This window comes from Martes martes (genome assembly GCF_963455335.1).
Source record: "Martes martes genome assembly, chromosome: 1".
Lineage (NCBI taxonomy): Eukaryota > Metazoa > Chordata > Mammalia > Carnivora > Mustelidae > Martes > Martes martes.
In genome coordinates this window covers 120,313,743-120,335,284 of record NC_137888.1, presented here as the reverse complement: position 1 = coordinate 120,335,284, position 21,542 = coordinate 120,313,743, and the positions used below count along the sequence as shown (strand labels likewise).

The 21,542-nt window shown below is 37.9% G+C and overlaps 2 protein-coding genes across 3 annotated transcripts in view; both read right to left on the bottom strand.

Moving 5' to 3' along the window:
* Nucleotides 1–1,432: 1,432 nt before the first annotated feature.
* WDR5B (WD repeat domain 5B) lies at nt 1,433–4,340 on the bottom strand. Of its 2 annotated transcripts, none has more exons than XM_080803273.1 (2): nt 4,218–4,340; nt 1,433–3,787 (listed from the first exon to the last, which is right to left on the bottom strand). In XM_080803273.1, the coding sequence occupies exon 2, from the start codon at nt 3,715–3,717 to the stop codon at nt 2,719–2,721; it is 999 nt and encodes a 332-aa protein (XP_080659399.1). In that variant the 5' UTR covers nt 3,718–3,787; nt 4,218–4,340; the 3' UTR covers nt 1,433–2,718. The 2 variants fall into 2 exon arrangements, with proteins under 2 accessions (XP_080659399.1, XP_080659400.1); XM_080803274.1 differs by having other exon boundaries at nt 4,118–4,308.
* An 8,479-nt stretch (nt 4,341–12,819) lies between these two features.
* The window catches only part of KPNA1 (karyopherin subunit alpha 1), a 67,827-nt gene continuing 59,104 nt past the window's right edge, over nt 12,820–21,542 (bottom strand). The window contains exons 12-14 of the mRNA XM_080796542.1: nt 19,823–19,950; nt 15,167–15,345; nt 12,820–13,868 (exon numbers count right to left, since the gene is read on the bottom strand). Coding sequence (XP_080652668.1) covers nt 13,681–13,868; nt 15,167–15,345; nt 19,823–19,950 — 495 coding nt within the window. The 3' untranslated portion in view covers nt 12,820–13,680. The remainder of the gene's footprint in view (nt 13,869–15,166; nt 15,346–19,822; nt 19,951–21,542) is intronic.

The window sequence follows — 21,542 nt, the reverse complement described above, 5'->3', positions numbered from 1 at the left end:
AACTTTAGTATTAACTCTTTAGAGAGTCAGATACCCTATCTTTAATTTCCATTACCAAAGTGATTTTCTGTGCAGAAGCTAAATGGCTTCTAGTTCTGTATTTCTGTGTATTCATTTCTAGAGAGATAAGGAAGGCCAGCTGCATACACTGCCTAGGTGCATCTTGGAGAGCTAACCTCCCCAATGCAGTGGTGCTGCTAAGAGTCCTGCAAAACAGCCTTATCAGACTCTTCCATCTTCGGGCATGCTGACAGACAGAGGCTTGTCAGAGAGCAGTCTTGTAAAAGGTTCCTGTAAGGTGATGAGAGTGTTCTGGCCAGAAGTTTCTGAGAACTCTGAAATCCCAGCACCATGAAGTTGCTTGGGACCATCAGTCACCTTTTCTACTCCATAGCTTAGAATTCCCAATTAGTCCTTTTCCTTTTGCCTTTACACTGAATTTCTCAATTATGAATATCTTTCAAATACATTTTCTTACAAGTTTTGAAAGATAAGCATTTGCATGTGGTTATATATTTCATTTACATTTTGGGATGCCAAGCCATTTCATTTTTAGGTATTGGATGCTGGTTTCTCTTTTAAGTATTTCATATATTCTCACATGACTCATATTTATGGATGACATGGACAAGTTTGCATAGCCATCCCAACCTGCCAGTTGTCTCCAGAGGAGTATAACCGATAGAAAGTAATATATGCATCTTCATTGGAACTTGACTTAATAAACTACTAAGTGAAATGGAATATACCACATTTGATTTCATTATCTGATGATGTCGGTGATGTCTGTTGATACTTTTAGAGTAATTTGACATCAGCTTTTTAGATACCAACTTCTTTGATTTTAACCTATTTCTTTCAAAAATAAGTTAATTTTTCTTCATAGAACACTATCATTTTTAACTTCTGAATAAGTATTTTAAAGTGTTATCTTGGAGATTTATTGCCAAAAAAAAAAAGTTTCATTAAACCAAAACTCACAAATGTTACTGTTCAGCAAGAATTTTCATGATCATATTTCATTTTGTCTCATTCTCCTAGTCAGTTACTTAGAGTAACTACTTCTTTATGGATTAAATATAAATTTCTTGGCCAGAATTTTGGACTTGTCTCTGTCCAATCCAAGTTTTCTCACTACCCTCACATAATACCTTCTTGACAGTCATTCCTTACTAATAACTCTAATACCTCATATTCCTCAGAATTTGTCTAACAAATCAGACTTTATGTGCGCTATTTTAAGATACTAAAGCATACAAAAAAAGGCAGTTTGCCCCTGTTACTTTCAATTATTGTTTTACTATTTTTTGCTTAATTTCTATTTTTTTTCACATTTATCATGTCTCTGTAGGTAAAGTGGGCAGAAACCATTTCCCACTTTTTATTTCCTATAAGCCCTGTCTGAATAAAGTTAATACACAAGCCTATGGTCAGATACTTTTTTAATAAACAAAAATAGTATGGGGACATGATTCCAAACGTTTATTGAAAGTAGGCAAAGAGTGAATAAAATGGTGGTATAATTCATTGTCATTCATCAAACATTACCTTAATCCCTTATATATATATATATAAATACTGAGAATACAAAATGAGTAAAACATACTTCTTTACAGAGCTCATAATTTATGGAAACATGGCCCATGAAACAGCTACAATACAAACTGGTAAAAGATATATTCTGAACTTTATATAACAGTAGCTATAGAAACAAAACCTCAGCTGTCAGTTGTGGTTCCAGTCAAGCAGGCAGTGCTGGTCCACAAAGTAGTGATTTCTGTTTGAAGCATGGGTAGGAGTTACTAGGTCAGACACATAGTGAAAGAGAATAGCCACACCATTTAGACATTTCGTTTGCTTGATAATCATGAGGCACAGTCTGACCAGGGTAGTGAGAAGTCCCTCAGCAAAATGCCATTTATAATGTTTTGGTTTACTTTCAGTTTTTATCTCAATACAAAACTTAAGATGTTTAACAGACCTCACCAATGACTTATTTTTCCCAATTTATAGACTTGATTCCATGGAACCATTTCATGTGTGAGTGGCATCTGCCATACATCTCCATTCCATCACTATCCCAGGATTATGTTCTTATTCATCTGATCTCCCAAATCAGGAGCACTAGAGTTATGGCAAACTCTGGCTCCCCTCACTTAATAAGTCATTCTGTTTTGTAAACCTTACTTTCAAATATTTCTCAAATAAACTCAGAGGAACAGAATGGGAACCTATTCAGGAATAGACATGAGTTAATACCAGACCTGAAGATTAAAAGTCAGAAGCCCTAGGTTCTAGACTTGCTTTTCCAGTTGTCTTGTTTTGTAAATTTAGGTTATAGGTCTGAAATCTTTTAATCTAAGACAATGGGTTTTTTTGGTTGTTTTTAAGATTTCGTTTATTTGTCACAGAGAGAGAGAACATGTGAGCACAAGCTGGCTCCCCTCTGAGCAAGAAGCCCAATGCGGGACTTGATCCCAGGACTCTGGGATCATGACCTGAGCCGAAGGCAGGCACTTAATTGACTGAGCCACCCAGGCATTCCACCACCACCCCCCTTCTTTTTTTAAAAGATTTTATTTATTTATTTGTCAGAGAGAGTAAGACAATGTTAAAAAGAAACACAAAACCATACCAAAATTAAGAGAAACCATCTTTTTAAATACCTTTTTTTTTTTTTTTTGCCAACTTGGCTCTACTAGTTGATTTCTAAAGGGTTTAGTAGTTACTCATCCACAGTTTAATTGTTCTGTCATTTCCTAATGCTGCTGATGCAATGATGTTTTCTGTAGGATGACAAGCTGCTGAGATTACAACATCTGTATGACCTTGTAATTTCTGTACAATCTCTTTAGTCTGAAGGTTCCAAATGTAAACCAGATTATCTTCTGATCCAGACACAATCCATTTTCCACCAGTAACTGAAAAATTGGCAAATATGCAGTATTTCTCATTCTTATGACCAGTGTATGTTTTCAGACATCGGCCTCTGCTATAATCCCACAGTTTAAGAGTATTGTCCAAAGTTGCAATTAGAAGATATCTTCCATTTGGAGAAAATTTTACAAAAGAGATAGGAGGGTTATCATCATCAACAAGTGTTTTTAAACACTGACCTGATGCAGCATCCCAAATTCTACAGATACCATCATAGCTACCTGACACAATCAAAGAACCACTACAATTAAAATGAACAGCAGAAACTGGGTCAGAATGAGCAGACAAAGTCTTAAGGCACTTTCCTGTTTTCACCTCCCATATTTTCACACTCTCATCAAAAGATCCTGAAATGATGAGATTGGATGGTGGATTGAAATTACAGCAAAAAACATAATTACTATGCCCCTTCAGCGTTTTCAAACATTTTCCAGATCTCACATCCCAAATCTTTAGCGTCTTATCATCTGAGGCAGAAACAAGGCGACTGGAATCTGATGACCAGGCAACATCTGATATTTCCAGATTGTGACCATGAAGTGTTTTCTCATACTTTCCATCATAGGCTCCCCAAATTATAATTACTTTGTCAGCAGAAGAACTTGCTAACCATTCTCCATTGGGACTAAACTTAACCGATGATACTGCTTCCGTATGTCCCACGAGAGTAAATTTAAGAGCATAGTTTGGTTTTTCAGACATTTGCTTGTTCGGTTTGGCTGATGAGGGGAGGAGGCCCAACTCTGCTGCTCTAGCATCTCCGGCCTCCTTTGTCCCCATGGTTCTGAAGCTCCCAAGTCAGTAGGTTAGGTAAGCGTCCGGCCCTGAACCAGGAAGCTCAATATTCTTTCTGCCCAGCAAAATGAAGATAAAAACATCAGACTCAAAAATAAACAGCCTTTTAGTGATTATTATTTCCGGACTGTCGTTAAACTTCTCTATACAAGGATTCAGCAGCACGGCATGGACCTCTTTTTCCTGACTTCAACTTTGTAAACAAATACTTGATAAACACATTAAAAGGGTCCAATGCGCTGTCGGCAAGTGAGGTACGTTTTGAGTATTTTGTGAACGTATAAAGCCGTGCAAAGCGAAGAGAGGCAAGGGTGACCTACAGGAAGTATTTTCTCACCTCCCCTCCCCCTACCCCGAAACGTTTAGAACACCTAAGCAAGCCTACCAGTCAGATAGACTTTCGGTACTTGAGCATGAATGAATCACCAACTTAAACAAACGATTTCAGGAGGTTAAAAAAAAGTAATAACGACAAACAAAAAAACCTGCGTAAGCATCCTGAACTGCGGCCCGGGGAGCCAGTGGGCTGCAGTCGGCGGATAAACACCGGGGCACACGTCTGCGTCAATCCAACCCAGCCCGCAGGACAGCGGAGCGCATGAGCACGCCAACTTCGAGCTGAGAAGACCAATGGGAGAGGTCGGCCTGCGCTTGCGCAAAGAAAGGCGCTGGCGTTCTCTTCCGGTCGTCTTCGCCGGAGGCTGCCGCACGCAAAAGCGGGGCTTCCTTGTTTGGCGTGTGGGTAGGTCGAGTGGCATTATCCCAGACCTGACTGACTAGCGTCAGTAGCAGTGAATGTTTCAAAGAACATTCATTTCATTTTGGAAGCCGTGTCACAAGAAAGAACTGAATTTTCCGATTCCGTTAGTGGAAAGTTAGCTCACATTTGGCACTAGCTAGTCGTCGAGTCCCCCGCCCCAGGCGCCGGTGACTGAGCGTCAGCTTCACCGGCGGCTTCTGCTCCTCTCTACTCTTGTGGTACAGAGCTGGTGGCGTGTACTTAAGACTGCAGATAGGCAAGGGGGAGGTTGACTGAATTTATGCCCAGATTATAAAGCTTCTGGTTTAAAAGTTTGGGGTAAACATTTCGGGAAGGAATGTGTTGTGGGCCTCCAGAAGCCAGTGCTTTGGGCGTGGTAGTGCCGGGGAAACGAGCAAACGTTTGTTTTAGCATTTCCTTACGCTTTCTTAAACCTTCTGAGAGAACAGGTCAAATCTGCATAGGTGCTTGAGACCGAAAAAGAGAAGTTGGTGGGACGTGGTTGAGAAATGTGTAAAGTTAACTCGTAATTGGCTGCAGAGTCTGAAGCTTTAAGACCTGTTTAATGGCCCTTAGAGTGCTATGTAAAGATGTATGCTTTTCAGATGTTAAGTTACTGTCTTTAAACAAGAATAGGTTTACTGCGGTGTCTGTCTGGTTCAGTCCCTAGAGCATGCAACTCTTGATCTCCGAGTCTCGATTTCAAGCCCCACCGTGGGCGAAGAGCTAACTTAAAAAAAAAAAAAAAAAAAGTTTACCAAAAAAATTGGAAGCCTGATGAATTTCTACTTACCTGTAATTGCTCAATAAAGAGTGCTCAAGAATGTTGTTGTTTACAAGGTTTCCCCTTTCGCTGAGCTAAAGTCTAGAGGCAAGTATCTCTTTTGCTTTTTTTTTTTTTTTCTTTTTAACGTAAGCGCAAGAGTTAACGTGCTCTAGCACTTCGCCAGCCAGGCGCCCCGCCGCAAGTATCTCTTAATGATGTTTTCTGTTAGCCAGCAGTTAAAAGCATTTGGGAACGAATTCTCTTAGCCTATATTTATTAGGGATAATTGAAAGTCTGGCCTTTAAATGAGGCACAACGACATAATTAAATCACCTGTAACAATCGTATAATAGTATAATCGTATAATAGTATAAGCTCATTACCTTAAGACCCTACTACTCTAGTTTGGAATTTGGACAGGAATTGGACAAAAGCTTCAGTCTTAGGTAGTGCAAATTAACGGTGTAATGATAACGAGATGCTGGAAGTAGGAAGAGGATCTTTTAAGTGGTTTGGAACATCATTTATATACATTAAATTAGGATTCTTCTTAGATCTTTTTTAAGGCAAGGCCACCATGGACCTTTCCCTCTAACATTTGAAAAGAACTTTTCCCTTTTATGTATCTTAAAGGTCAGTTATGATTAAACTCTGCCATTTCCCTCTCCTTTCTTCCCGTTAGCCTGAATTGGTATGATTTTTACTGGGAAGCTTAGAAACACTCTAAAATTCTGCATCAGTTGAGACTATTTTCATTTTTACTGACTCATTAAAAAATAGGGGCGCCTAGGTTGGCTCAGTGGGTTAAAGCCTCTGCCGTCGTCTCAGGTCATGATCCCAGAGTCCTGGGATGGAGCCCCTCATGGGGGGGGGGGGCTCTGCTCAGCAGGGAGCCTGCTCCCCCCCACTGCCTGCTCCCCCCCCCACTGCCTGCCTCCCTGCCTACTTGTCACCTCTTCTGTCAAATAAATAAATAAAATCTTGAAAAAGAAAAAAAGTGCTATAGAGAACAAAGTGTAGGCTTTATTTCAAAGATTTTAATTTGTATTTTTCCAATAACTTCTATACAGTAGGAGAGTAAAGAAAGAAATTAGACAAGGTAAATTTGTGACGTGAGGGCTAGGACGGGGTGTTGGTGCTGGAGTATGTTTTAGTAACCCACTAGAAATGTCACACCAGAGGGACAGTCAAGAATGTCTTGGTAGGGGGCGCCTGGCTGGCTCAGTACAGCTTGCCACTTTTGATCTAAGAATGGTGAGTTCAAGCCCACATTAGGGGTAGAGTTTACTTAAAAAAAAGAAAAAAATGTGTTGATAGGAATAACTAGAAATAATTTTTCTCCAGATTTTCCCTGAATGTGAAGAAATTTCCACTATTAAAATCCATTTCTAGATGTCAGAATTTTTTGTTTACAAATAGCATCAGGAAATTGTGTAAAGAAATTAAAGCTCTGAATATAACTAAAATCTTTTTATCATGTTCTAATATGTAGTCCTGATATTGTAGTCCTTATGAATTGGGCCTAAGAATTTTGTGGCATAGGTCCTTGGGAGGAGGGGAGCATCAGCAATGTGGAGTGCATAGCAGTAGGAAATACTGATATGGGTAAACCTAAAGTGGCAGAAACCATAATTAGAGCTTTGCATTTGCTGCTGTCAAGCAAAGTTCCTCACACGGTCCTGTTTTTAACTATTTATATTTTTGCTGTTCCTAATCTTCACCAGATAGGTGATTTGGAAGTTTCCCTCTCTGTAGAAACCAATTTTTCTTTAGATTTCCCACAAAACTTTTAGAACTGAAAGTCTCGGTGGTGGAAAGGTTTATTTCCCTTCCCCTCAGTCAAGTTTGCTGCAGATATTATAAATAGAAATGCCACAAGTTTAGGTCATTTTGTTTTTTAATAATTTTTTTTTGTAATGTATGTCAGGATTGAGATTAAGTCCTATTTTAAGGACTGTCTTGACCAACTCCTTTCATTCAATTCCAGTTACCAAATCCAGTCCTCAAAAATCAACCACAACAGAACGATGTACAGTTGCTTAGGACCATTAGCAATTTAAATCTATAAAAATCTAGTTGGACTAAATATGCAGTGGCGCAGAATTTATCTAAACTGAGACCTTTTTTAAAGTGAAGGGGGGAGACACTAAAATAATCAGCTGATGTTAATTGATCTAAAACCCAGGACTATACCTAGCAAACCGGTATAATCACTGACTTTTGGAGAATTCTCCTCATAAATCACAACTTAATTTTGGAAAATTCTACACTCTCTATATGGTGATAACCCTGTGCCCCTTCCCCACCACTGTAGTCTCCTGGGTTTCTATTTTCTCCTCACCCAACACTAATGCTAGGCGCAAGTGGTTTAGATAAGGCAGTGATCCAAACTGGATTTCCATGGGCTTCCTCAGGTGAAATGAGTATATAAAGGAATTTAAAGAATAATTCTATTCTCTGCAGAAACATTCAAGATCACAGATAGGACTTTATATTGACTTTAAAATCAGAAAAAAAAAAAAGACTTTTTCAAATTGGCAAATGAAAAAAGGGGCAACAGTCATCTATGCTAGCTTTAATAAATTTGTAAACTCAGCCATTCTGCACTATAGATGGCAGTGTAGTCTGCAGGAACTAATTCTATTTTGCTTTAAGATTCTCTTTTCAGAAAAAAATACCTGGCCAGTAGAATCAGCAATACATACAATAGTAAAAATGTTAAAAAAAAAAAAAAAAAAAAAAGGAAAAGAGAAAGAAAGGAAAACACACCCTATTTAATAGCCTAAGGCAACCATTAGCTTCCACATAAGTTGGATGTAATTAACAAAATTGTTTTTCTTAACTTTAGAATAGGTCTGAAGAGATTAATGTGCTATTTTTGATAATACAAACACATGGGGTTGATTATATAAGTTATCCTGTAAAATATATCCATAACTTTTCACAGAAGGCGTAAGGTTTTTTGTTTTTATATAATGAACTGCTATGACAGTGTCTTGCTTTTGTAAACTAAAGGTCAAATTAATGTCCTCCTGAAAGATAACCACATATAAAACATAAGTTGAGACACTAAGTCTAAGAGCTGTTAATTTCTGGCTTCAAACAGCAGCATAAAAGAATTCCTTTGAATTTTCTTTTGTAACCAAGTACCCTTTACTAATATCACATCGATGCATATTCCTTCAGTCATTTAGTATTTATTGAATAGTCTACTATGTGCAAGGCACTCACCCATGGCCTGACAGACCACATTCAAGTACAAAGAATCATCAGATCCATTCCAAATCAAAGCGTAAGAACACTTTGAACAGCAACATAGAGTGGTCATAATGATGAAGTAAGCAGAACATAACAACATACATTAAAAGGTGATCTTTCTAACTTTTGATATTCCTGGGGACAATACTCCTTTAGGAAGTCAGCTGTGTTAAATTCACGTCCATGGATGGCACTGCTTTCTAAGGCAGAATTCTTCATTCCAAAGCCTTTCACTGTGTCAGTACCTTCTACATTTGAGTTTGTTGAATGGAAACATGTTTACCCATTATGCTACTAAACTCAAAATCTATCGTTTGTTTAATGGAAACATGTTTACCCATTATGCTACTAAACTCAAAATCTATCATTTGCATATATATTTTTTTGACTTCTGTTGTTTTGTCAGGTCATATACAGAATTTTAGCACCACAGAAGGGAAAAAGAAGTTTGGGCTGAAAAGCTCTACTTTACCAAATTATGTAACCTAAAAGCAACTTCATACCTTAGTTATTTTAAGGGTGCTCTTGAGACAGAGCCAGAAAGACTGGTCTGACAAAAAGCTGGACCAGCTCTGGCTGTTGTGTAAGTCTAGTTCTGGGAGTTCCTGGCCCAGAACACCACCTCCACCGTGACTGCTGCTTTCTTCCAGACACAAACTGCATAGCTCTGTCCCACCACTAGACAGAGTCTGAGGTTATGACCTTGGGGCAAAATAAACTCTCCTAAGTCTTGACTCTGTCACCTATAGTGACAGTTATCCACCTCAAAGTGTAGTTGGAGGATTAAAAGAGAAAAAATGGAAGCCCTTACCCAGGCACCTGGCACACAACAGAGGCTGAAAGACTAGATGCCTTTTTGACCTACGGGAATCTACCCATAATCTTTTCTTCTTGCCCCACACTTCCAAATTTTATACCCAGTAGCAATTTGATATTGTTAAAATTAGCACATATTTGCTTTACTTCATGACACATTTTTGTGATGTCCTGGTACCCACTACTATTACCTATCCTTTTCTGAAATAAAGCATATTATAGAATACTCTGCGTTAGCGTAGACTTATGGTACTGGTGTCCCATCTGGCCTTCCACTAGTTGAACTTTAAAAAATAATTTTTTTTTTTTAAAGGACTCTCTATTCCCAACATGGGGCTCAAACTCATGACCCTAAGATCGAGAGTTGCATGCTCTACTGACTGAGCCAGCCAAGCACCCCATGAGGAAGCAATTTTTTTTTGTCATTCTTTTTCATTTTTAAATTGTTTTTAAAGTAAGATAACTTTTGAGTAGGCTCCACACCCAGCGTGGGGCTGGAACTCAGGACCCTGAGATCAGGAGTCACATGCTCTACCCACTGACCCATCCAGGTGCCTGATAAACACTTTAACTTTTGATAGAGAAATGTAGCCAAAAATATTTCCCAGGTTGGCAGATATGTTTTTACTCTTCTCACCTAACAGCAGATGAAAGTGGCTCTGTTAGTTTCAGGTGGCAAAAAATTCAGATTTGAGACTTCATATATAGATAAGTACACCTGTTTCTCAAATGAGCAAATTTTGGAATGTAGGAGGTAGAACATAGTATATAAATATGAAAAGCAAACAATGCCCCTTTCTAAAAGTGGATCCCTTTTCTTCACTGAAAAACATCCTTACACATCAAGATTTCATATATATATGTATATATACACACACACACGTGTGTGTATGTATGTATCCACAAGCCCTAAAACATCAACATGCAATGACTTGCCTACTGATAGAAAAAAATGTCACAAAACTAATCAAGCAAGAAAGAAAAATCTTTCAACTTGAGGAAAACCCTTTTATAATGCAATCCCAAATTGAGGGATTATAAATGTTTGTGTAGCACTGGAAAGTAAATTCAAAGTTGCCTGTGAGTGGTCACATACAACAGGATTTAACTGACAAAATTTAGTTTCTAAAGTATGTTACATACTTTTTTCCTCAGGCAAAATCAGCAACAATCTGGAATAATAATTCAAATTTACTATGGGGTAATAGTCATTGCTTGTATTTGTGACAATATGAAAAAATGGCCCAGAGCCCATTTAGCTTTATCTGGCACAAGACAATCCTAGGGCAATAGTTTTCAAAAACAGTGTAGCTGACAAAGGTTTAAAAAGGCGCCCTATGTAGTGACAAGAAGATGAGTTAAAATGTTGCACAGAAAACTCTCTCCTTAATCTCTTTTCCTTTCCTGGTATTTCTCAATCTAACCATATCTACCCTGCTGGTCCTTCAAATACAGGGTACCTTTACATCCTAAAGGCTTTCAATGCCTTTCTTCCCCCACCTAAGTTTTCATTTCAAAGAATATACTTTGAAAATGTGGAGGAGGAAGAAGGGAGGGGGGTGGATAATCAAGCTACTCTCCCCCCAGATTAGTATATATTGCAGAAGAGTTTTCTTATGTTGAAATTAACACACTTTTGTAATAGGTAACATCTTAGTGATAGGGTTTCAATAAATGCAGTGTAAATTAATAGAATCTGCCAGCCAGAGAACTAAAATTAGGACTCAGTTACCTCCTAAAGTCTCACTTCTATAAACAAAAGGGCTGCTTTATTTCAAACTGTTATGCTGGGATTTAACTTTGAGTTAATTCCAATTTTTATATTAATATTTTATTGCAAAAAAAAATTTAGCTAATCTCTCATGAACTTCCAGGACAGGAACAAGATAAATTCCTGTTTTCGACAGAAAACAGACCAAAATAGTTAAATGGACTTTAATTCATTCAACTGAGACACCCACAAATGCAAAACTCCCGATGTACACTCTTCTTACTAACCTAGGGAAACAACTTTGTGTGCTTTATCCTTTTTCCATTCAAATTGGTTTACCAAAAATGAATTGAAATTTTTTAAATTATCTAGCAGAAGGTACATAATTTAAAACATCCTAGAGAAACGATGTGTTACCAGTGATGTACAGGTTAAAAAAACTCAGCCACAAGAAAAATCAAAGCTAAAAACAAGATTTTTACTATGAATCAGTGCTTCTATTACCCTTCTGAAAGAAGTTATATTTTAATGTGATGTAAAGGCAAAATTTAAAGTCTTTCTTTAAATTAACCACCTAATTTGTCCCTAAAATTACAAAGAATCAAAGTCTTTTACAGGTCAAGTGCAGTAAACTAAAATGTCCTTTCAGCACAAAGCAGCACTAGAAAAAGTTATAGATGGGAGTTGACTAGTTTTGCAGTGGCTGCTCCATCAGTAACAGGCAGACGGTATCCATCCAGAGCACAGACACAACTACAGACTAGATGCGAAGAATGCGTCACACACTTGGCTGATAAACGTCCTTTGTCTTTGTATCTTTCTACTTTGAATGAAGTGGACTTTTTTAAAGTTTAAATCAGGTCACGTAAGTTGGCTGTTTAAATAACAACATGATGAGGTATGAAAGCTCTGAATATCCCTAACATTCAGCAGGATTTACCAGAGATGCATAATAACCTGTCAGGGGAACTTCCAAATAGTTACATTTTGGGGTTATAATGAATTCTAGAAGAGGACAAGATTAAAGAGGCTTTAAAGGATATTTCTCTGAAACAGAAGTGAGCAACTTTTCCTTCAGAATTCATTTTGAACAGCATATCAACAAAAAAATCTTCTCTGATAGTGTGTCCCAACATTGAGCCAAGATGGCCAACTAGCACCAAGAAGTCGTATTGAACTCAGTTGCAGTTCTCTTGGCAATTAAGCTTATATTTTCATTCCAGTCCAAGCACAAATGTGGATCACTGAAGACAGTACTGGAAGCGCCATTTGCAGGTACATTGCAGTTATCATTAAATGAGCCAGAAGGTAGAAACTTTTCATTTTATGGGGGGACTTGACTGGGCAGTACTAGTAGATGAAATGATTAGGGAACAGTGAGGTTATTTAAAAAAAAAAAAAAAAAAATCCCTGCCCTTATTTGGGTTGAACAGGTCATGTTGAGAAGATGATTATTTGTTTAAGAAAGGATGCTACATTAAAAGGATCATGTGTGTAGCATGAATACATTAGAATCAAGCTGCACTGGGCTATGAAAAAAGGTTTCCCGAAGTAACCTTTAAAAGTATGTGTTATCTGCCAGTCACAGTGGGGGAAAAGCACCTAGGGTGAACTCCAATTTAATGAGGACCTTGATCAGGACCACAAAGCCTGAAACATTTGTTTTAATGCAGAAACACAGCCTCTAGTCACACTGGTTGAGTCTGGGGAAATTGGAGGGATTTTTTTTGTTTTTTTGGGTGTTTGGTTTTTTTTGTTTTTTTTTTTTACTTTTTTACTGAATTACAGGATATTGTTTTGATTACTAAGGATTCTAAATCTTCATACCAGCATTAAAACTGAACCACTTCCAAATCCTAAGACACATAAGACCAAAGAGAAGCAATAGCCATACAAATTAATGTGCCCCTCTCCTTTCTGCTCTAAGGGAATCTTCAAACCAGTATCACATTTAAGAGTCAAAGTGTTAATTCTTCAGCATTCCTGACAACTAGAAAGCACATTCACTGAAGGCTGAAGGTGAGGGAGCGGATGGTTTAACTTTAATATCTGTGAAGAATGGCGCCAATAGAGGAAAGAAAACCATCCAGTCTCAGTAAGGATTAATGCAAATTTGGCTAGAAAAGCCACCAGGTAATCCAAGGGTTCACTGTGGAAGAACTCACGAGAAGTACTCTGAAGTGTACACAACAGGTCTAAACATCTCCCCTTGTTGCAAGTAGTTGTGTGAAATTCAAGATAAAGGTTTAGTCTCATCTTTTAATATCAGTGTTTTTCCCCACTTTAAAGGGAATGAGGAGGAGTCCTCTTTTTCCCCCACAAAGACAGGGAGCCACATTAATATGTGTATAATCCCATGACTCTTATAATATATAAGTGCGGATCTCCAAAGCCTAGGGATTTTCCGTGAGAGTGGGCCGTTCTGGTTACCCTTTTTATTAGAAGGGTATTCCACCACAGAGAGCCAGAGGTTTTCCAGATGTGTGTAAGAGAGCAGGTGCGCAAGGCAAGCATATGAGCGCAAACAGTATTATGGAAAACATTTGAGAAGTTAGCTCCATGAGGACTGTGGGCTCCACAAGAGGACTTGACTGGGTAGCCTGGTCTGACACAGGAACATGAAAGCAGAGTATTGCTTCAAAGCTGGAAACCTTCCATAGGAGCCTCACACTGCTGGAAGATGTACTGCTGCTGACTAAGATCAACCTGGGGCGCAATGCTGCTGTCCTCATCCTCGGTCCCGAAGTAATGCTCGATAAGATCAAAGGCCTTCTGGTAGATCTCCTGGTTTTCGTGACTCTGTAAGAACTCAATTTTATCCAGACCTAGAATGAAGAATAAAGAAGAATCTGTGTCTATGTACATACACATTCTTTGTATGTATCTGTTGGAAATGCCAATGAAACTGTATTTTGCCATGACTCCTTATTGTAAAGGAAGATTTTCTTCTCTATATCTCGTTAGTATTTTGTAACAGCATAGAAAGTATCACTGGGATTATATCTGAATGCTCATATTACAAAATGACATCTTAAACAATGCAAGCAACAATCAGTCCCCAGAAGCAACAATTTCCCTAACAGTCTTCACATATCATCCAGTGGCTAAGGCCAGTAGCAGAAGTGTTCCTTTTGACCTGTATCTATAACCTAATTAATTCTTGGCTCTAATCCTAAGTTCTGAGCTATCCAATATGTCAACAAATGTATATAATACCCTTAAAATAGCCAGAGTCAATTTCTACTGCTTAAACTAAGAAGTCCAACTAGAACAACTAGCCAACATATTCCCTTTACTAAGTTTAAGCCCATCTGAGCTAGGTTTTTCTTTTACTTAAGTAAGCAGCCATAAGCAACCTAATCGCTATAGCAATACTGGAAATAAATGTTAATATTGCTCAAAGGAAAAAAATACATATTCATACACATCACCATGTTAAAATATATATACTTCAAAAAATTAACAATAGCTATTTCTGTGGAGAAACATCTCCAGGTAGAGGAACTGTAAGGTTTTTTTTTTAATGGTAATTTGTTAAAATCACTTTGATACAATCAGTTCTGTATTATCTGATAAACGGGAAGACAAACATACCCTATGATCCCTAATTCTAATTTTAGGAATAAACCCTAGAGTAGTGGTTTTCAACCCTAGGTATTAATATCACTTAGGGAACTAAAACGTACGTAAGTAAACAAGTAACCAAGTTAATACTGAGACTGGAAGAATGAAGAAACCAAAAGGCAAATAGTGACTCTTCAAAATGAGACCTCTAAATCTTACAAAAGAAAAGGAGTAGAATCCGGCATCATCTACAGTAGATGCAGATGTTCTTAAGCTCAGATGGACTAGTAAGAATATAAAAGCACCCACAAAGGCAAGCAGAGTCTAGGAACTGGGAAGATCCTTTAAAGCCCAGTGTAAAAATGGCTAAACTGAAGGGTACTCACTTCTCTGAACAATTAATGCATATTCTTTTCCAGTCATTCTACCTACTAAATGTTATTATTCATAAGAGAATAAATTTTTCATATGAGTTTGTGCTCATGGACAGATATGGACAAGTCAGAAAACCAAAAAGAAAAATATAATTTCAGGACATCTACTAAACACTCTGTCTTACCATAAGCTTCTTCAATCAAAGCACAGTAAGGGTTAATGCCAGTGCCATTCCTTTTGGCTTCTTGTTCTCCAAGCCTCAGGATATTTTCCAAGCCATTTAGGGCAACCTGTACAATCTTAGAGTCCATGACCGTGAGGAGATCACAAAGTGGCTTGATACAACCAAGTTCTACGAGGTACCTAAATTAATACAAAGAACAATTTAGTCAAAGCATTCAATTTCATAAAACTTTCATGAAATAAGTGGGTCATCCTCGAACTGTAGAGATAAAAATAAGCACCCATTCAACCATATAGGCCACATCTTACCACAAAGCTACAAATAAATGAAACAAAACCAATTCTCTAACACCATCTCCATTTGTTCCCCCTCCACAATTACCGGATTCCAAGAATCTGAATACCCTCTTACTCTGAATATGAGCAACTCATCAAAACAGTATACTTCTGACTAATTTCATCTTTGTTTCTGTAGAACCACACCTCTGAAACAGGTGCTAAAGGCCAAACAGGCCAATTCTATTTTGTACAAAGATCTCTTAAAACTCCAAGAAAACAAATAATTTAAAAATGGGCAAAGGATATGAACATACATTTCACCAAAGATCCGATGGCAAATTAAATATGAAAAGATGCTCAACATCATTAATGTCATCAGGGGACTGCAAATTAAAACAGTGATACCACACCTATTAAAATGGCTAAAATGCAAAACAATGGACAATACCAAATGCTGACAAGAATGAGGGGCAACAGGAACTCTCATTTATTTGCTGGTGGGAATGCAACATGGGATAATCACTTTTGAAGACAGCTTGGCAGTTTTTTTTACAAAGCTTTCTGTATAATCCAGCAATCATACTGTGGACACTCACCCAACTGAGATGAAAACTTAGGTCCACACCAAAACCTATACACAGATATTTGTAACAGATTTATTTGTAACTGCCAAAAAACCAGAAGCAACCAAGATGTTCTTAAACAGGATAATGGATAAACTGTAGTATATCCAGACAATGGACTATTAGTCAGTGATAAAAAGAAATGCACTATCAAGCCATGAAAAGACATGAAAGAAAACTTAGACATGCTAAGTGTATGAAGGAGGAGTCTGAAAAGACTCCACACTATATGATTCCAAACACATGACATTCTGGAAAAGACAAACTTTTATAAAGACAATAAAAAGTGGGGTCCCTGGGTGGATCAGTTGGTTAAACATCTGACTCTTGATTTCAGCTCAGTCCTGTGCCAGGCTCCACCCCTGGCATGGAACCTGCTTAAGATTTTTTCTCTGACTCACCCCCTGCCCCTCTCCCTTAAAAAAAAAAAAAACAAAACAAAAAGTATAGTGGTTGCCAGGGGTATGAGCTGTGGGGGTAGAGGACTACTCAGGAATAGGTGAAGCTGACATAATCATACTGTAGAACTATTCTTTTTTTTTTTTTTTTTTAAAGTAGAATTATTCTGGGGCGCCTGGGTGGTTCAGTGGGTTAAGCCTCTGCCTTCTGCTCAGGTCATGATCCCAGGGTCCTGGGATCAAGCCCCGAGTCGGGCTCTCTGCTCAGCAGGGAGCCTGCTTCCTCCTCTCTCTCTGCCTGCCTGTCTGCCTACTTGTGATCTCTGTCTGTCAAATAAATAAATAAATAAATCTTTAAAAAAAAATCTGTTAAAAAAATAATAAAATATAGTAGACCTATTCTGTGTAACGCTACAATGGTCCCATTTCTACCATTCCAATACCTATAGAATTACACAACACAAAAATTGTATACAACACAAAAAGTTTTCAGCTCTGATCATGATCTCAGGATCCTGGGATCAAGCCCTGCATCAAGCTCTGCACTCAGTGGGGCATCTGCTTCTCTGCCCCTCCCCTTACTCGCACTCACACTCTCTCTCACATAAATAAATCTTAAAAAAACAAACAAACAAACAAAAAAAAAACCTAGCCTATTTTACGATTATAAATGTTAGTTACAGATTTGAAAATCAGAAAAGCATAAAGAAAAAGTACACAGAGATTAACCACCACTATTATATCCTACTATTTCTTCCTCTTTGTCCTAATTAAATACACCTACCATTTTCCCTAGTTACCTTAGACTCTTCCCTTTCCTTGCTACTTAAAGCCTGCCAGCAAGTCCTACATATCCTTCTTTCCTGTACTGAGACTCGTTATCTCATGCTACAACTATTATGTTAATCCTGGCCATATACTAACTACTGTAATGGCATCTTGATTACTCTTTCCTCCTCAAAATATTATGTTCTTCATATTACTCTCAAGGCTAAAGACACTGAGGCTTCCCAATACTCAAGACGAAGGCCTTCTGGGGCGCCTGGCTGGCTCAGCGGTTAAGCTTCTGCCTTCGGCTCAGGTCATGATCCCAGGATTCTGGGACTGAGCCCCACATCAGGCTCACCGCTCAATAGGAGGCCTGCTTTCCCTCTACTACTCCCCCTACTTGTAGTTCCTGCTCTCGGTGTCTATCTCTCTGTCAAATAAATAAAAAAAAATCTTAAGAAAAGAAAAAAAAAAAAAAAAAAGACTAAGGCCTTCATCCCAGTTTCCAAAGCCCATCAATTACTTAATTCCTCATCTTGCAAAAGAACAATTTATAGTAGGGTGCCTGGATGGCCCAGTTGGTTGAGCATCTGCTTTCATTTCTGGTCATGATCTCAGGGCCCTGGGAGCAAGCCCCACGATGGGCTCTCCACTCAGCAGGGCATCTGCTTTTCCCTGTCCCTCTCCCTCTGTGATAGCTCTCTCTCTTGAATAAATAAAATCTTTTTTAAAAAAAGGTTCTTTTTTTAAAAAAGATTTTATTTATTTATTTGACATTCTTAAGAATAAACATCAAATAAAAAAGCTTTAAATCTTTAGGCTAAATATAATCAAATGCTAATCTACAGGTTCTTAAGAATGACATTTATTCTTTATATTTAACCTAAAATTATTCTTAACCTAAAATTATGAATATTTCCTAAGTTACTCTAGTTGGTTCTTACATCTAAGTCTTGTCTACTCATTAAGAATAAGCAAATCCACACAGATGTCTTTTATCACTGATAAAGCCAGTTTATTTTCTATAATTTGGACTGTAATGTTTTTGTAATTTTTTTTTTTAATTTTATTTATTTGACAGAGAGAGAGAGATCACAGGCAGAGAGGCAGGCAGAGAAAGAGGGGGAAGCAGGCTCCTCACCAAGCAGAGAGCCCGATGCGGGGCTTGATCCCAGGACACCAAGATCATGACCTGAGCTGAAGGCAGAGGCTTAACCCACTGAGCCACCCAGGTACCCTATTTTTGTAATATTTTTCAAGGTAACTCTTCATCTGGTTAAGAAGAAACTGCTAGGAGATTGATAATGAATTTCATTAATATAAACAGCTATGCTGAATTTTAAAAAGGAATAGTTAAGGAGCCTTTCTATTCTTCTCTAACAGAGCAAAATACCCCTGAACACTTTCTGATGAAATCTACCACAGTATCTTAAAAATGTTTTAAAAATATGTGTATAGTTTAACCACTTCAGTTAAGAAACCGTATTATAACTTCTACAGTACTTCTACTACCATCACTGGGATAAATGTCATTACCAGTGGTGGCATACTTATAATCATAGTACTCCAGAACCAGAATCTTAGGAGGTTAAAAAAGACCTTAATCTCATAAAAAATGCCTCTGAAGACCACTTAGTCTTCCTTGAAAACCTGTCCATGATGAACTTTACCAAAACAGCTATTTGCAGTGTTAATTTATTTTATTATTTTAGGTACACAGTTACCTTCTCTACCTAATCAACTTCTGAAATGTTAGGACTACCTTTTACATTCCTACAGAGACCTAAAAATTAGTATTGGTTAATTAGTGCCAATACTTAACCCACAAAGCAACAATACAGAAGTAGCTGTATCGTTCTGATAGTATATATAAGGAAGGGGTAAGAACTTCAACGTTCATTTTAAATCACCTTCCCCTCATCTGAATTCCCCATAAAGAAAGTTAAGGCAGGCTAAGAAGAGTCTAAGTTCCATTTTTTCTCTTCATCATTCATCTTTTAATTGAAAAACTCAATGTCCATAATTTAACATTTAAGTATATGATGTTTTCTTTGAGGAACTGATTCCTATCCATATTTATGCCTTCTCTGGCCATTAAGATTATAAACCACCCAAGGGGCCATTTAAGTCTCAGCTACTACAGCTCTCTCCCTTTACTGAACATTACAGGAATTTAGTATCCACTGACTCCAGTGAATTTGGCATTTTATTCTCAGATATACCTCTCTTTCAAAGTCTGATCAAAATCTATTAAGACATCGAAACTAAAATAGCAAAAGTTAAATACCAAAGTGGGACTCTAAGGACTCTACTAACCTTCTAGACTACCTAAGATTTTTCTGATCAAAAAGCTCCAGAGTAGGCTAAAGCCACCCCATAAATACTTCTTTTCTCTCAAACCTCAACTGTGCCTTACTTCTATTATCCTGGAATTATTTCAGCAGGAAGGAATGGGAGAAAAATTAAATACACATTTGAGTCTAGTTAGGAAACTCAGAACAGTCTTCCAAGAGGTTAGAACTGAGCATTCGTAACTAGCAAACCTGATTTTTCCTTTAATTTACAAGATGCTACCTAGCTAGTACTTACTTGATCTGTTCAGCTGATCCTCCAGAAGTTGCATTTGTGATGGCCCAAGCTGCTTCTTTCCTTGTCCGAAACTCAGCAGTTTGTAATATACTAATGAGGGCTGGAAAAATGTTGGCATCTATCACAGTCTGAAATTAAATGAAAAGGGAAATTACAAATTTCAAAAATGTTCATGATGCTAATTATAACTTTATAGCTGGCTTCACTAATGACACCCCTCCCCCTGTTAAAAATTAACTGGAAGGAGTTTAAATTCTCGTACCCATAACCTTTCAACCATACTTGGTATCACTGGTAACACTCCCTGGAGTCTGGGATCTTTTTTTTTTTTTTAAAGATTTTATTTATTTATTTGACAGACAGAGATCGCAAGTAGGCAGAGAGGCAGGCAGAGAGAGAGGAGGAAGCAGGTTCCCCGCTGAGCAGAGAGCCCGATTCGGGGCTCGATCCCAGAACTCTGGGATCATGACCTAAGCCGGAGGCAGAGGCTTTAACCCACTGAGCCACCCAGGTGCCCCTGGAGTCTGGGATCTTATAATCTCTTAGTTTTTCCTTGAGTTCTTTTCTCTTTGATTGTCCTCTCTTGTTTCACCCACAGTAATAAATTACAAAAGTTCAATTTTCTGTTCCTCTGCTAGTCTCATTTCTTTCACAGCCTCCAACTCTGACATGTGTATTGTAACCCTCCAGTCCTCACTTTTGGGTGCCCCAGCCCATGGTGGCCAACAGCTTGCTTAAGATCTGCTAACCACTTTAAACCTCATCCACCCTCTATATAAGGTCTCCTCTCAAACACCTCTTTTTGTATTTACAAAGGCTCTTTTTATATTTACTTATTCTAAATATTATCAGTCACTAAGTCTCCTTTACATTCTATATTTAAAACATCCCGATCCTATTCCAACCTACCACCTCCCACCCAGATTACCAGCATAGCCTGTAGTTGGACAGAGTACTTTCACTCACTTCCCCTTCATATATGAATACTAAACAAACCTGCCTCATTTTTCTCCTAAGTCCAAAAACCTAAAATGGGTTTTGTATCATTTCCTCTATCAAGAAACTGAGAAATTCTACATGAGAGCCTGACAGTAGCAGGCAATCAACTATAGCTTAAATCACCTCGTATGTACTGTTAATAGCTATCAATCTCAGTCCCTGGCAGCATTCTGGGGATGACTAACTATGCTTTTTTTGTTTTGTTTGTTTCAAGTTTGTATTTAAATTCTAGTTAGTTAACATATAGTGTAATATTGGTTTCAGGAGTAGAATTTAATGATTCATCAACCACGGTTTCCTGATCAAGAACTCTGTTACACTGGTGAAGGAAGTCAGCAAAGTTAGTGGAAAGACACTTCATCTTGATCCTGTCATTTACTAGGGGTGTCCTTGAGCAAATTACTTTCTCTGATCCTCAGTTTCATCCTTAAAAAAGAATACTGGATGAGATAACCTCTATGATTCCACTCAGCTCAAAGTCCCACAGGTCTGTGTTTTATCTTTCATAACCAGTTGTTAGCTTTTCTTAGGACCCATGCGACCTTCAGCCCACTGCTTGCTTTATCTTCCACTTGGGTTACTTTCCCACCTAATAGAAGAATAAAATTAAAAGGCAGATAACCATTTAGAGAAAAATGGGTCCCCAAAGGTTTTATAAAAAACTGAAATTACCCAATACATGGGTCTACTAGAAAAAAAATCTTATTTGGCAAGAGTAAAG

Coding starts and splice junctions, on each gene's coding strand:
- WDR5B (XM_080803273.1), bottom strand. CDS start 3,717: ATGGGGACAAAGGAGGCCGGAGATGCTAGAGCAGCAGAGTTGGGCCTC.